At 43.6% G+C, this 15,343-nt stretch overlaps 1 protein-coding gene across 1 annotated transcript; it reads right to left on the reverse strand.

The window, feature by feature from the left end:
- Positions 1-8,086: 8,086 nt before the first annotated feature.
- On the reverse strand, positions 8,087-15,062 carry LOC115173636 (ras-related and estrogen-regulated growth inhibitor-like protein). The gene is made up of 6 exons (XM_029731924.1): positions 14,432-15,062; positions 13,636-14,323; positions 10,032-10,177; positions 9,778-9,831; positions 9,588-9,664; positions 8,087-9,434 (listed from the first exon to the last, which is right to left on the reverse strand). The coding sequence occupies exons 3-6, from the start codon at positions 10,144-10,146 to the stop codon at positions 9,018-9,020; spliced, it is 663 nt and encodes a 220-aa protein (XP_029587784.1). The 5' UTR covers positions 10,147-10,177; positions 13,636-14,323; positions 14,432-15,062; the 3' UTR covers positions 8,087-9,017.
- Positions 15,063-15,343: the final 281 nt, after the last annotated feature.

The following is a 15,343-nucleotide window of genomic DNA, read 5'->3' on the forward strand; positions in this document are numbered from 1 at the left end:
CAGTACCACTAGACCATCCTCCGACACAGGACCGCTTTAGCATTTGATAGGGAGAGAAAAACTGCAGAAATGATGGCATTTTCTGACATTTATGATAATTATGATATTATCTTATATTTCAGTACTGTCATCTGGTCTCAGCCAGTCAATAGAGTCAGTATCATACAGTGTACACTGTCCGCTGGGTGACTCAGGCTACATGTAACAAAGTGCCTGTGTAGGTCAGAGGTCAAGGGTCAACCCAGATGCAGATCAGACAGCTCAATAGACAGAGTCACTGAGGTGTCCTGATTGCATCTCAGGAGTCAGACACTCACCCAACAAAGCCTTTTCAAGGAGCCAATCCCTAAAGGTGAGAGGTCAAGTCCTGTAAAAACCATGGGTGTGGAGATAAGATGTGTTTGATCAGGGAGGTACCTAACAGGAGGAAGTCAAATAATAGACTCATAGTAACAGACACGTTCAAATGCTCACACGCACACTCTCACTCACTCTCAGTGGACCTTTCTCTCACACACGTGTAACCGGTGTGAAATGGCTAGCTAGTTAGCAGTGTGCGCTAGTTGCATTTCAATCGGTGATGACACTCGCTCTGAGACCTTGAAGTAGTTGTTTCCCTCCGCAAGGGCTGCGACTTTTGTGGTGACGATGCTTCGAGGGCGACTGGTTCAAGCCCAGGTTGGGGTGAGGAAAGGGATGGAAGCAATACTGTTAGACACACACACGCACGCTCACACACAGTAAGACACAATCAGAGTACAAGGCAACAAGGACACAATGACACAAGTAGTTCATCTTCTTCGTGCGTCAACAGACCGTTAAGAACCTAATCATTTCATATCCTGCCATCCACTCACCTTAGGAGTGCGCCAGTGTGTGGGTGTTTATGAGAGAGAGAGAGAGAGAGAGAGAGAGAGAGAGAGAGAGAGAGAGAGAGAGAGAGAGAGAGAGAGAGAGAGAGAGAGAGAGAGAGAGAGAGAGAGAGAGAGAGAGAGAGAGAGAGAGAGAGAGAGAGAGAGAGAGAGAGAGAGAGAGAGAGAGAGAGAGAGAGAGAGAGAGAGAGAGAGAGAGAGAGAGAGAGAGAGGCAGCGGCAGCTGAAGAGAGAAAATAAACCTTGCACACAGTGGCAGGGTCTCTATAGACAAATCTGATTTGGAGGGGCATTACAATCTATGCACGTGTCTGGAGAAAGACACAGATGGCCCTCAGGCACACCGAAGGCGAGTGCTGGAGTGATCTGTTTACTCCACACTGTGTGTGAGCGTCTGTGTACCTTCCTCTTGCACTGTAAATAGGCTTAGTCAGCTAGCATCCTGTTTTCATTCCATTTCAGTTTCCTTTTACCCTTCAAAAATATAAGGCAATATTAGGCAACGTTTTTATGACCCCCTTTCAAACAGCCCCTTGTTTACCACTTTCTTGCAGGTATACTGCTTTTATACATGTCAGCGGATAACTGGGTAATTGGGAGGGGTAGGGGTTGGGGGCTGCATTTCAGTTTAGGAAGTTGTTAAACAATGGAAGTGTTAATGGATTTACCTGCAAAAAAGCAGAGAACTGTTCACACAGACCAGATTCCTTTATTTTGGTTACAGGTTCTGTGAAAATACAGGAATCATGGCTTTTATTTTCCCTTGTTTTTTATCCCCCACCTCTTTTAGATATACCAAAAAGATGGTATAAACAAGCAGGAATGGTAAAATACGGTGATTATGTGTATGAAAGGGCTACTAACTGACATAGGTTTAAGGACACAAGTTACCAAACAGCTCTGTCTATATCAATCGATCTTTATTCTCTATTAATATAGACAATTGGGTTGACGACGTCACAACAATACTGCATGCACAACTCAGAGGTAAAAGGCTGTATGGTAGATGGCTCATTTCAGCTAGTTTTATCTTGTTCTTGATACCATCTCTTGTTTTGAAGTGTTTTGACTGTTGCCACATCTCTGCTAATATGGCTATGTAAACTCAGCAAAAAAATAAAACGTCTTCTCACTGTCAACTGTGTTTATTTTCAGCAAACATAACATGTGTAAATATTTGTATGAACATAATAAGATTCAACAACTGAGGCATAAACTGAACAAGTTCCACAGACATGTAACTAACAGAAATGGAATAATGTGTCCCAGAACAAAGGGGGGTCAAAATCAAAAGTAACAGTCAGTATCTTGTGTGGCCACCAGCTGCATTAAGTACTGCAGTGCATCTCCTCCTCATGGACTGCACCAGATTTGCCAGTTCTTGCTGTGAGATGTTACCCTACTCTTCCACCAAGGCACCTGCAAGTTCCCGAACATTTCTGGGGGGAATGACCCTAGCCCTCACCCTCCGATCCAACAGGTCCCAGACGTGCTCAATGGGATTGAGATCCGGGCTTTTCGCTGGCCATGGCAGAACACTGACATTCCTGTCTTGCAGGAAATCACACACAGAATGAGCAGTATGGCTGGTGGCATTGTCATGCTGGAGGGTCATGTCAGGATGAGCCTGCAGGAAGGGTACCACATGAGGGAGGAGGATGTCTCCCTGTAACGCACAGCGTTGAGATTGCCTGCAATGACAACAAGCTCAGTCTGATGATGCTGTGACACACCGCCCCAGACCATGTCGGACCCTCCACCTCCAAATCGATCCCGCTCCAGAGTACAGGCCTCGGTGTAACGCTCATTCCTTCAACTATAGACGCGAATCCGACCATCACCCCTGGTGAGACAAAACCGCGACTCGCCAGTGAAGAGCACTTTTTGCCAGTCCTGTCTGGTCCAGCGACGGTGGGTTTGTGCCCATAGGCGACATTGTTGCCAGTGATGTCTGGTGAGGACCTACCTTACAAGTGGCCTACAAGCCCTCAGTCCAGCCTCTCTCAGCCTATTGTGGACAGTCTGAGCACTGACGGAGGGATTGTGCGTTCCTGGTGTAACTCGGGCAGTTGTTGTTGCCATCCTGTACCTGTCCCGCAGGTGTGATGTTCGGATGTACCGATCCTGTGCAGGTGTTGTTACACATGGTCTGCCACTGCGAGGACAATCAGCTGTCCATCCTGTCTCCCTGTAGCGCTGTCTTAGGCGTCTCACAGTACGGACATTGCAATTTATTGCCCTGGCCACATCTGCAGTCCTCATGCCTCCTTGCAGCATGCCTAAGGCACGTTCACGCAGATGAGCAGGGACCCTGGACATCTTTCTTTTGGTGTTTTTCAGAATCAATACAAAGGCCTCTTTAGTGTCCTAAGTGTTCATAACTGTGACCTTAATTGCCTACCGTCTGTAAGATGTTAGTGTCTTAACGACTGTTCCACAGGTGCATGTTCATTCATTGTCAATGGGTCATTGAACAAGCATGGGAAACAATGTTTAAACCCTTTACAAATGAGATCTGTGAAGTTATTTGGATTTTTACGAATTATCTTTGAAAAACAGGGTCCTGAAAAAGGGACGTTTCTTTTTTTGTATTTGAGAGACAGCAAGTGCTTATTGGGGAAATGTACGTTTTCAGTAAACATTTGCAGACGAAATATAGCTTACATGTTGTCAATAATCCTTAGATTGTAAACCAACTCCGTCTGTTTTGGCCTCGTAATAGTGCACACATCAGTTTTGTTGGTTAACACCCCCCCCGTCTCTATAGCATTGTTTGCAAATACATTTGTTACATGCTTAGAACAACAACCCAGACTTAAAGCCCAACTGGGAACACTGGTTGATTTAATGTTGTTTTCACGTCATTTCAATCAAATTATGTTAAACCAACGTGGAATTGACGTTGAAATGATGTCTGTGACCAGTGGGAAGGAAAATCTCCTTTGGAAGGAAGCCATCCTCCTCGGCTGGCTTGGTAGAAGTACAAAGTGCAGATGAACATTCTTATGCATCCCTAGAGCGGTTTATTTTGTGTGATTGCAAGATTCAGGATTCACTTCTCCAACTCAACCAAAAATAAAAGTTAAGTAATGGGATGAAGCAAGTGGCTCAGGGCCTCCAGAGTGACCACGCTGCAGGCTGACTTCGGTCGTCAGTTGAATGGTGTTTCCTCTGTCACACTGGTGAAGCTGGCTTCCGGATTAAGCGGGCGGGTGTTAAGAAGCGCGGTTTGGAAGGTCATGTTTCGGAGGACATGTTTTCGACCTTCACCTCTCCCGAGCCCGTTGGGGAGTTGCAGTGATGAGACCAGATCTTAATTGGATCGCAATTGGATATCATGAAATTGGGGAGGAAAAGGGTGTAAAAAAATACAAAAGCCAGTGGCTCAGATGGAACTATCCAAACAGTATATACATCTTCTTTCAAATGTTGATAGTTGGTTGCATTGTCAACCAAACACAATTCAATATTACTTTTGTAATAAAGTAAATAAACGTTTGAAATGGATTTCACCCATTGACGTTTGAGGGGCAAGGCTGGACATTGCTCTGTTTTACTACGTGTCCGATAGAATTGACATGGGTGTCATCCATGTTGTTGATGCCTGTCTGCCTTCTGGTCATTATTGATTGGTATGTGTGTGTGTGTTAACGACGTGTGTTAACAACGTGCCTGCAAGAAGCTGTGAGGTGTGTTTCTGTGCTCCTCGTTCACTGGCACAGGTGAAACCCCCAGGGGCTTCCAGAGAATCCTCGCTGTGATTCCGAGAAAATAAAACACCCACTATCTCTCGCCAACATGACCCTAACCTCCCAACCCCCCCACAGCTGATCGGAAGTAGAGTTCATTCTGTGGGATCTTCCCGGTGGTGCGTGCTTGATTTCTTGATGGCGTGGGGAAGAGAGCGTGGGCAACAGTGACAGCACTGGTTGCCATGGACACCGTGTTTCCCTTCTCCGTTCCGTCCCACATTGATGACATCTTGGCAGCTCTTAGTCTGTGTGGCACAGCAACCTGTTCTCCAACTGTCTCAATCCCTCCCACTTCTGACAGACAAGTGTCAACAATGGTGGGGTTGTTGCCATGCACCTTCACATCCATATTCATGAATATTGACTGAAGCACTGAAGAACCCAGCGTTTGTTGTTGCTTGCGTCACATTTTTCGGGAGGATGGAAGGGAGTGGGAGGGTGTGGATTTTAGAACAGGAGACAATGCTCTAAACGAATGGACCTCATAACATTTCATTTGCGTATCGGCACGGAAACTCTAACCAAATAGCCGCATTTACCCCACCCCTTCTCCCAGATACATTACATCACAATGTATGGCTGTACTGTACATTAAGTATTATTATGTATGTATGCAACAGGCCTTGGAAAAATAAGAGTTGCCATGGTGAACAAGGGAAATGTTCCACTCCCACCCCTGCCAGAGCTGTACATTCCCCGTATCGATGTGGGTCTCCATGGACACTGTTAATAACAGTACGGCATACTGATAGTACTTAATTCTAAGTACCAACTACAAGAACTTGAACTGTACACTGAGCATACAAAACATTAAAGAACACCAAATCTTTCTATGACATAGATTGACCAAGTGAATCCAGGTGAAAGCTATGATCCCTTATTGATGTCACTTGTTAAATCCACTTCAATCAGTGTAGATGAAGGGGAGGAGACAGATTAAAGAAGGATTTTTAAGCCTTGAGACAATTGAGACATTGTGCATGTGTGCCATTCAGAGGGTGAATGGGCAAGACAAAAGATTTAAGTGCCTTTGAACGGGGTATGATAGTAGGTGCCAGGCGCACCGGTTTGTGTCAAGAACTGCAACACCGCTGGGTTTTTCACACTCAAAAGTTTCCCATGTGTATCAAGAATGGTCCACCACCCAAAGGACATCCAGCCAACTTGACACAACTGTGGGAAGAATCGGAGTCAACATGGGCCAGCATCCCGGTGGAACGCTTTCAACACCGAGTAGAGTCCATACCCTGACGAATTAAGGCTATTCTGAGGACAAAAGGGGTGGGTGCAACTCAATATTAATGTGTTCCTAATGTTTGGTGTACTCAGTATATATGACGTGCATTATTATACAAGTGTGGTTCTCCTTCCTGAGATTATTCACCAAAATTAAAAATTGGTTTCTTTACCCTCTAAGCAGTCTATGGACAAGGTATGACAGCAATCCATGCTTTGGTTTAGATTCCCTGGCAGCGGCTGGCACTGTTTCCAAATGCTAACATTTTAGTTCCATTCAAGTCATGGGTCTGATATTAGCGTTTTTGTGCATCATGTTCAAATCATCTATAAGTGACGTTGTTGAGCTTCACAATACATTTGAGATATTTTTGAATTATTTGGACATGAGTGAAAAATGCTAACATGACTTGAATGAGATTTGCACCCCAAATGCTAAAACATAAGCATTTAGAAACAGTTCCAAGGAAACTAAACCAAAGCATGGATTGCTCTCATACCTTGTCCATAGACTGCTTACAGGGTAAGGAAATCAGTATGCCTTTTTTGTAATTTGGGTGAACTCTCCCTTTAGTTAATCCTGAACTCCATGGACATGTGTTGGTAATGTATTACAGTATTATGTGTATGAGATATGATTTGGATGTGTATGATATCTGTTTTCATACAGCATCATTGTGTGTCCACAACGAGAAAGGGAAGCTCATTTAGACAGTTTAGACTCCCCCCTTCCTTCTCTCTCTTAAAGCATTTTCTTGTAAAGGTTAAGGAGAGCCTGGAGGAGACCTGGTGATCCCAATGTGGTTACGTCTGAGGAACGGGACCTAAACGAGGAGTGTCAGTGAAGAATAGGTTGTGAACTTGTGGCAACCAGTGGTGGTAAGGACAGGAACACGTGGAGAAGAATGAGAGGCTCTGTACTACAGAAGGTGGGCATGTACTTTTTGCTTCTTTAGCCCTGTTTATAACATGCATCCTTTATCCTGATCCACATTCTGATTGAGTCCAGATTTTAAGACAGGTGTAGATGACTAAAAGACAAATTGTGATCTGAATGTGATCTGATCTTCCTGCCCAACTCAAGAGGTAGTCAGGCACGCACTGTCACTAGATATCTTAGTGGAGACAGATCTGGAAAGTAAAACCATTTAAATAATCATTATCCCACCCTCTAAAATCATTGACAGCTGGAACAATGTCTTAAAATAAATATTATTTTCGAAAGACTCAAATAATTTGCATAGAGGGACCAGGGAATGTGCTCACAATGAGGACAGTGGACATATAAAACGTGTATTGTAAAACCGTGTGTAGACGTGGACTCAAGTACCTCTGGGGACTGCCTCAAGCGCAGTGTCTGTCATTGTGGGATCCCCCATTGCTTGTTATTACAGGAGGCTCACCCTCCTCCTGGAAAACTACTGGGTATTCAGGACTCTTCTGCAGTCCTGCTGAACACTAACACCTGATTCTACTATCAACTGCTCATCAGTACCTTGCATACATAGCCTTCCTGCTGGATGTGCATCTCTCTACTCACAGCATTATCAAAGCACCCCACAGAGCCTCCCTACCCCTTAAACCAAACTGTCCCTTGAGACATGGTTTCTGCTGGGGCTAGACATGCGATGCCCCTGGTGTTGTGACTGGAGAACGCCCATGTTGGGCCACAACAATCAGCATCCCACATTTAGATCCTGTCTGGTCCCACAAGGTCAAATGTATGAGTGAACCTGTGAGTAAATAAGGGGGTAATGAAGTGGCACAAGCTCCCCTCTTTTGATGTGAACGAGGATGTTTGTTCCTGTTTCATTTGGTCAGAGAAGTCGAATGCAGTGGATGAAATGGCTTTGAAGGCAGGGCTGACGTGCCAGGGCTTCAGGGTGATTGACCTTTGTTAGGTCAACGATGATCGGGGCTGGCTGCCGTCCCCATAGTGAGTCTATGGGATTAGGTTTGGTAAGCTCAGTTCTGCGATCTCGGCGCTGCATTGACAGAATGAGAGATTTAAGAGAGCACTAAAGGATTTCTCTCTCCGAATATCCTTGGTTGAGATTTGTCAGTAATTTGTTAAGGATCTGGGGAGGAGTGAGATGTGTCTTGGTTAATCTTTACCTCTAGTTGGATTGTGTGAGAAGATGTTCCCCTCTTACAGCACAATAAAGATCTCCAGCATGGCTTGACAAATAGTGCTTGAAAAAAAAAAAAAAAAAAAGATCTCACTTAAGCATTCATTTCACATTTTATTATGAAATCGTAGGACCAAGTTCTGTAGTATGTACACTTTGTACAGTTAAAGTAATGACTTGTATAACAAACATGACTTCAGTTTTCATAATTCATGAAAAGTTACCAAAACAGACATGATAGAATCAGTAGTATGCAATTGAAATAGACATGTTTGTCCACTGCATTAACACCCCTGTGAAAGTCAAGTAGGCCTCAGCATTTTTCAAAGACGTGAAATGTACAGCACTCTCAGACAAATAGAGGGTATTGACATTAATGAACAGAGAATGGTCCACCACTGGCTGACCTTTCAAAACACCTTAAAGGTGTGATTGATGTAGGTGCTGTGGATGGAAACGCAAAGCTACTGGAGTCTATACTACGGGAGCAAATGTAATGATCACACCATTATAATGCTACACATTCACTTATCTGTCTTGCATAGATTGTCAATAGTCCAAGGGATTGTGCCAATAAGGCCAAGCAGACCTGACCCTTAGAACGTTCTGCATGCTGATACAGATTTGTGAAGAGAAATAAGTTGTCTATTGCACATAGGTTTTCCACAATACTTCTTAAAGGAATTTAAACAATAACCCTTATGCTTTACAGTTGGCAATTGTATGGCATGTTGCAAGGCAATCTAACAAGTTGGCAATTTAAGGGCATTTTTCTGCTACTTTAGGCCACCTGACCTCAGACACAAGAGTACTTAATCCTGTCAGGTTGATAGGATTTGATTGTCAATCATCTCATTTGAGTAACAATCCAACCGGCTTGAGTTCAGTTAGGCCTATATCATAGAGCTGTGCATGGACCTATTCCAATATGGAAACATAACCATCCACTTTACCCACGGACAAGTCCTGGGCTGTTTAGATGCAGTACAGTAACATCTCAATGTCTCTAGTATTAAACTATAGTGGAACTACTCAGTCCTCTTCCTTCCGAAAACGGCGGACATGCTTCTCACAATCCCCTTGATCCCAGCTGCGCCCTTCTTGAGCGCCCTCGCCTCTCGGATAAGGTCGAGCAGTTCGTGAAATACCAGCTGCACCTCGTGGTATGTCTCCGCTACAGAGATCTCAAAGAAGCCACAGTCTGTGGAAAGAGCGAGGAGGCGTCCTTCCTCGCTGGAAACAGTGCGGCGATGCTGGAGGTCACGTTTATTGCCCACGATAATGACGGGATGGGCTCCGGGGGATTTGCTTTTGGCTTGTTGGATGCGCTGCACTTGTTGCCGCACCACGTTGAAGCTGGCACGGTCGCATATGCTGTAAACCAGGATGAAACCGTCCGCCCACTGGAGTTGTCTGTCGCTGATGTGTCCCTCGACCTCACCATTCTACAACACATGAAGACAAAATACATGTACTTAGTCAACCCTTTAAACCTTCAGTATGCTCTGCCTGTTTGAGTATCCACTAATCAAAGCCTGTCGTTACCATTATAAAGTTATTATCATGCAGCCTAAATTATTGAGAATGTTTTCCCTCACCTGGGGGCAAAGCGAGTCCCAGATATTGAAACTGATCTCCCGTCCTTCTACTCGGTCAGTGTGACTGTAGATGGATTCTGTAAATACAAAAAAAAAAACATTTATATATTTGGTTTGATCTACTGTAACCTACTGATTTGATTGTAATTATATAATTAGCAATGGATAAAGTCAAGAGACCAGCACTTACCAATATCGCCGTATTCGCCGATAAACCTTCTAGTGAGAAACCGCACCGTGAGAGCTGAGGACACACAATTGCGTAATTAAAGACATGTTGATCAGTAAAACGCATTACACCAGGAAATACATTTCACAATGCATTTGGCCGTCATAACGCCTGTCTACTTTCAATGATCACAAAAAGTCCCTCTTCGCAATGCAAAGACTGTCAACGTCATGAAAGTGCAATTCAATTTTAAGGATTCATTCAACTATGCTCACCAGATTTACCGACGCTTTCAGCTCCAAGTAGTAAGACATTAGCCTCCACCTTTTGCTGACTTCCTTCCATCGTTTTGCTGTAGTGGCGAGTTGGCTGGTTTACTTGGACAACCATTTGTTAAAAGGGCGCAGCGGTTTCCGTGTCCCTGCTCAACGTGTAGGATACACAAAGTGAAGTATCTCTAGAATTGTGCCGTCTGGCAATTTATATAGGGGTAGGCGGGCCCTGCTCGCTGATGGACAAACAGTACGGCCAATGTAGACTGTGCGACTGTCTGCGGCCAATGCGCTTCGTCTAGAACTCCGTGCCCAGGGATTAAACACACAGAATAGCATACATTCCTAACCTTCAAATGTAGCGATTTTATCGTCACCATTGTTGTTGGAGTTTAGTTATTAAAATGGACACAAATTCATAATCCCAAGATTATGGTTTCTTAACAGAACAATCTATACCAAAAAGACAAGTAAAATAAAAAATAAATAAAAAGCGTGTATATGCTAAAATAACTTGTAATTAAGAGTTATCCCACCCCGTAGTCATAAGAGCAAAGACAAGGATGTATAGAGCTATTTGAACCTATATGGGAGAATCAACATTTTGCATTGTCAATACACTGATGACCGATGCCACCTGCTGGTGGTAATATTATGGACGTTTTGACTTTACCATGGTCCTGTTTGAATAGTTCCCAGTAAGATTATCACTGAGTTATGACATTTACCAAACTTAAATGAAGACAAAAATCATAGAGATAAGATGCACAAGTATTTATTGTAAATAGACAAAAGGTGAATTAAATCCCAAAACGTCAAACCATGTGCAACATTGTTTTCATTCCCAGTGTAAAAATCAGGTTTGCAACAAACTTGTTGGCACCCTTGCACTTCTCAAATAATTCCCTATTTCTTCGAAAAATGGAGAACTTTGTCTCCAGACCTTGTGTTCTAGAATGTTGAAAATCCATTACAGCCTTGGGCCAACTGCAAACACTTCCTGTACCATCAATGAGCTTGCTGCACCCTTCTGGAAATTTGGCCCACTCTTCACAGCAAACTGCTCTTATTCTAATTCTTCCAACTGCTGTTTTCAGCTCTTACCATAGGTTCTGGATGGGATTTAGATCTGGAATCTTGGCTGGCCACTCTAGAACAGTCCAGCATTCAATCAGGCTTTCTTGAGTCTTCTTCGGCAGTGGGGACTTCCCATGTTTACCAACAACCAAATTAAGCCTTCAAAGAAAATAACTACAAACATAGGCAAGGTTTGATAATGCTGTGGGGTTGATTTGCTGCCTCTGGTACTTGAACATGAGCAAAACATCATGAAAACAGCAGATTATGAAGGTGTTTTGGAGTGCAATGTTCAACCCAGTGTCCAAACACTGGGTCTCTGTTGGAAGGTTGATGGTATTTCAGCAGGACAACAACCCCAAACAAACAAAGGCACCCTGGAATGATTCAAGAAGAAACGCTGGACTGTTCTGGAGTGGCCAGATCTGAATCAAATTGTATTTGTCACATGAGCCGAATACAACAGGTGTAGACCTTATAGTGAAATGCTTACTTACGAGCCCTTAACCAACAATGCAGTTAAGAAAAATAATTGTTAAGTAAAACAAATTTAAACTAATTGTTAAGTAAAACAAATTTAAACTAACAAATGGCGAGGCTATATACAGGGGGTACTGGTACAGAGTCAATGTGCGTACGTACTGGTTAGTAGAGGTAATATGTACATGTAGGTAGAGTTCAAGTGACTATGTATAGATAATACACAGGGAGTAGCAGCAGCATAAAAGAGGCGTGGGGAGGGGGCAATGAAAATAGTCTGGGTAACCATTTGATTAGCTGTTCAGGAGTCTTATGGCTTGGGGTAGAAGCTGTTAAGAAGTCTTTTGGACCTAGACTTGGCGCTCCGGTACAGCTTGCCGTGCGGTAGCAGAGAGAGCAGTATATGACTAGGGTGGCTGGAGTCTGACAATTTTTAGGGCCTCCTCTGGCACAGATGTCCTGGATGGCAGGAACGAGGCCAAGCAGTTGCCACATCCATAACCTACGGCGAGAGCTGACAACGGCAGTTGGTGGAGGGTACCCCTCAAACATGAAAGAATTAGAGCAGTTTGCTTCTGTCTGAAGGCTGAGTAAAACCGGCAGTAATAAGATGCAGCCAGCTTACTGATGGCTACAAGAAGCATTTGTCTGCAGTTCTTGGCCAAAGGCTATGCAACCAAGTACTTACGAATCATTGTATGTGCCAAATTGTAAACTCAAATTTACCAAAATAAAATTGGTTCTGCAGCAACAGTCCCCGTATCTGGACGATGTTAAGAGAGCTAAGGAGAGGGAGAGTCAAAATACAATATTTCTCTAGTCAATGCAAGACAACTGACTAACATCAAATTGCAATTGTATATCTGACACACACAATTGAAAAGTCATACTTCATCATCTTGATCATGTTCTGTTATAATATCCACCCGGCACAGCCAGAAGAGGACTGGCCACCCCTCATAGCCTGGTTCCTCTCTAGGTTTCTTCCTAGGTTTTTGGCCTTTCAAGGGAGTTTATCCTAGGGAGTTTTTCCTAGCCACCGTGCTTCTTTCACATGCATTGCTTGCTGTTTGGGGTTTTAGGCTGGGTTTCTGTACAGCACTTTGAGATTTCAGCTGATGTACGAAGGGCTATATAAATAAATTTGATTTGATTAAAGGGACCAGTCATTTGTCAGCAACCTACTTGGCAATAAACATTCCAGTGAAGACCATCACTAACATTCTTTATCAACATTAAATTCACATCAATATTCAAAGTCTTGTGATTATGTGTGACATTTTAATAGCCAACACTATCTATGGCAATACTAAAAGAGGGATGCTAAGGATGTGTATGCATAAATGAGGTAAGTTGCACTTGTCGATTACCTTTCCTGGTCTGTAGAGGACAATGCTGTACTTTTTGCATGAAAGGACAAGCAGTAGGCACTCATATCTCTGTAGGGGCGACCCCAAAGGGTAAGCAATGGTTCACACACACGTTTCCCAACTCCAGTCTTTCAGTACCCCAAACAGCACACATTTTTGTTGTAGCCCTGGACAAGCACACCTGATTCAACTTGTCAACTAATCATCAGGCCCTGAACGAGTTGAATCAGGTGAGTTTGTCTGGGGAAACAACACAAATGTGTGCTGTTGGGGGAACTGGAGTTAGAAACACTGCTGTAGACTACACTGGACAAACAAACACCTTGGAGTGGCCAAATTAACAGAAGCAATGGTGATTTAATGGCCAGACTAAAAAACTGTGGGTTGGATGAGTGGGTTAAAATAACCAATCAAGATCCGGTCACATTAGAAATACATGGTTTACATTTTGATTCTACCTTTGTCTTTTTCAATAAAAAAATGATTTCCTGGATCTAAAAACAGACCATCTCCACTCAAATAGGATCAGGGTCAATAAGTACTAGATGCGGACACAGCAAACAATACCAGACATGTTCATAGAACTGGGCATGCACAGACGTACGTACCCAGATGCGCATATTCCAGGTGAAAGGTAGCAGACGTGCCCAGACATGCTCTGCGAAGTAAAAAAGGCTCACCATTTGGTCAGGAGGACTCATGCACAGTTCCTTGTCCGTCCCACTGTAGTCCTGCAGCAACGCCAGATCAGAGGTCCCGGCACAGCAAGACACTGCCAGCACTCACAGGGAGAGCATCACACACACATCAGGCCAATACAGAGACAAATCTCAATGCTTTATTTGGGCCCACAGTGAAACATCTTTCCACACAGGGGCCCACATTTTCAGAGGTCCACATACAATACAGATTGAAATAAGACATCAATTATTGAAGTAATAGACATGTAATTTTGCTGAGAATCACACTTAACAGTTCATGGGGGGGTGGAGACAGAACAGCATCAGTAGGGGAGCCTACTGTACAAATGTTGCTGCTTTATGCAGACAGACAATGTAGGAGCACTTTGCAGAGGGTTCAGATAACGCAACAATTCTGTTCATGAATAGAAATTGCCCATTACCTTAATTCAGGGCTGAAAAAAAAAAAACATGTTCATTCAGAATGCAATTAACTTGGTTAATTAAAACAAGCTTACGTGGATAAGGCATAGATGGGCGGAATGTGACACTTCCTGTGGAAGCTCCGTCCACACGTGACACACGGGGGTGAGCTTCCTCCTGGCAAGGAGGGGGGGTCGTCGTAGCTGGAGGGGGTGCGCCTCAGACTGTCTGGACTCAACATAGAGGAGCAAGGAGACTCTGGCTGCTGGAGGATGTATAAACCAGTGAGCAGGAAAATCTGACATTAACAAAATCAAACATGCAGTCGGTGAAATCAAATAGTTGGCCTTACCAGCACGTCCGCCTGGCTCACCTGAACGACAGTTTCCTGACCCTTTGACACCTGGGAGGCGGTGGAAGCGGGTTGGCGGGGCACCGACAGGGGTAACAAGGATGGGTATCCGAAGCAAAGACACCTGCGGAAAACTACAGAGCCCTGCACAGACGTTACACCCCATGATGGTGCGCACAATATGACGAACGCGTGCATGTACAAACTCAATATTACACTACACCATACTGAAGTCATGCACACAGAATGATTTTGTAACCTGCTATTAAGCCCAACACACCTGGCACCCAGTCTCGATCAGACAATCATCCATATTGTTATCACCCTCCTGTATGACAGCAAGAGAGATAGGCTACATTTACTATTGCGTGGGGGAGAGAGACTCATCCCTAGTGCTCAGATTTTATAAACATTTTTAAATGAAGGAAATTGGCCAGAAAAAATGCTTAAAATGAAACAAACACCATTAGAGTATAGACTACACCAAGAAGAGTTTAAATTAAAATACATATATACACAATATTTCAAATTTTGTTCAGTATGAAGGTCAAGAGACTGCAGAAAGGCTGTATACACTTCATTAGTGTCTCATTCACAATTTGACAAGCATTTGACAATGCCTCAAATTTCAAAATCCATGCCTTTTGCAGCCAGTGGCTGTTCTTTCTCACAGGCTACAAGTGAAGACAGACACATTGGGGACGCAAATGCACTAACCTATGTCAATCTACTATCCCCCATAGTACAAAAGTCGACCTATTCTATTCAATAAATAAATATTCCAAACATAGTCTAGGACAACTGTGGGATGAAAGAGCCCAAATGAAAACAACCACTTGCATCAAAACCTTTTTTACGCAATGTGGCTGACGCAACAGATCAGAACATTTAGCTTAAAATGATGATAAACTATTAGGCTATTTCTTCATATTA

Source organism: Salmo trutta, chromosome 34 (assembly GCF_901001165.1).
Source record: "Salmo trutta chromosome 34, fSalTru1.1, whole genome shotgun sequence".
Lineage (NCBI taxonomy): Eukaryota > Metazoa > Chordata > Actinopteri > Salmoniformes > Salmonidae > Salmo > Salmo trutta.

Coding starts and splice junctions, on each gene's coding strand:
- LOC115173636 (XM_029731924.1), bottom strand. CDS start 10,146: ATGGTTGTCCAAGTAAACCAGCCAACTCGCCACTACAGCAAAACGATG. Junction 9,665..9,777: donor CGGCGAATACGGCGATATTG/GTAAGTGCTGGT, acceptor TTGTATTTACAG/AATCCATCTACAGTCACACT. Junction 9,435..9,587: donor GGGACTCGCTTTGCCCCCAG/GTGAGGGAAAAC, acceptor CATGTGTTGTAG/AATGGTGAGGTCGAGGGACA.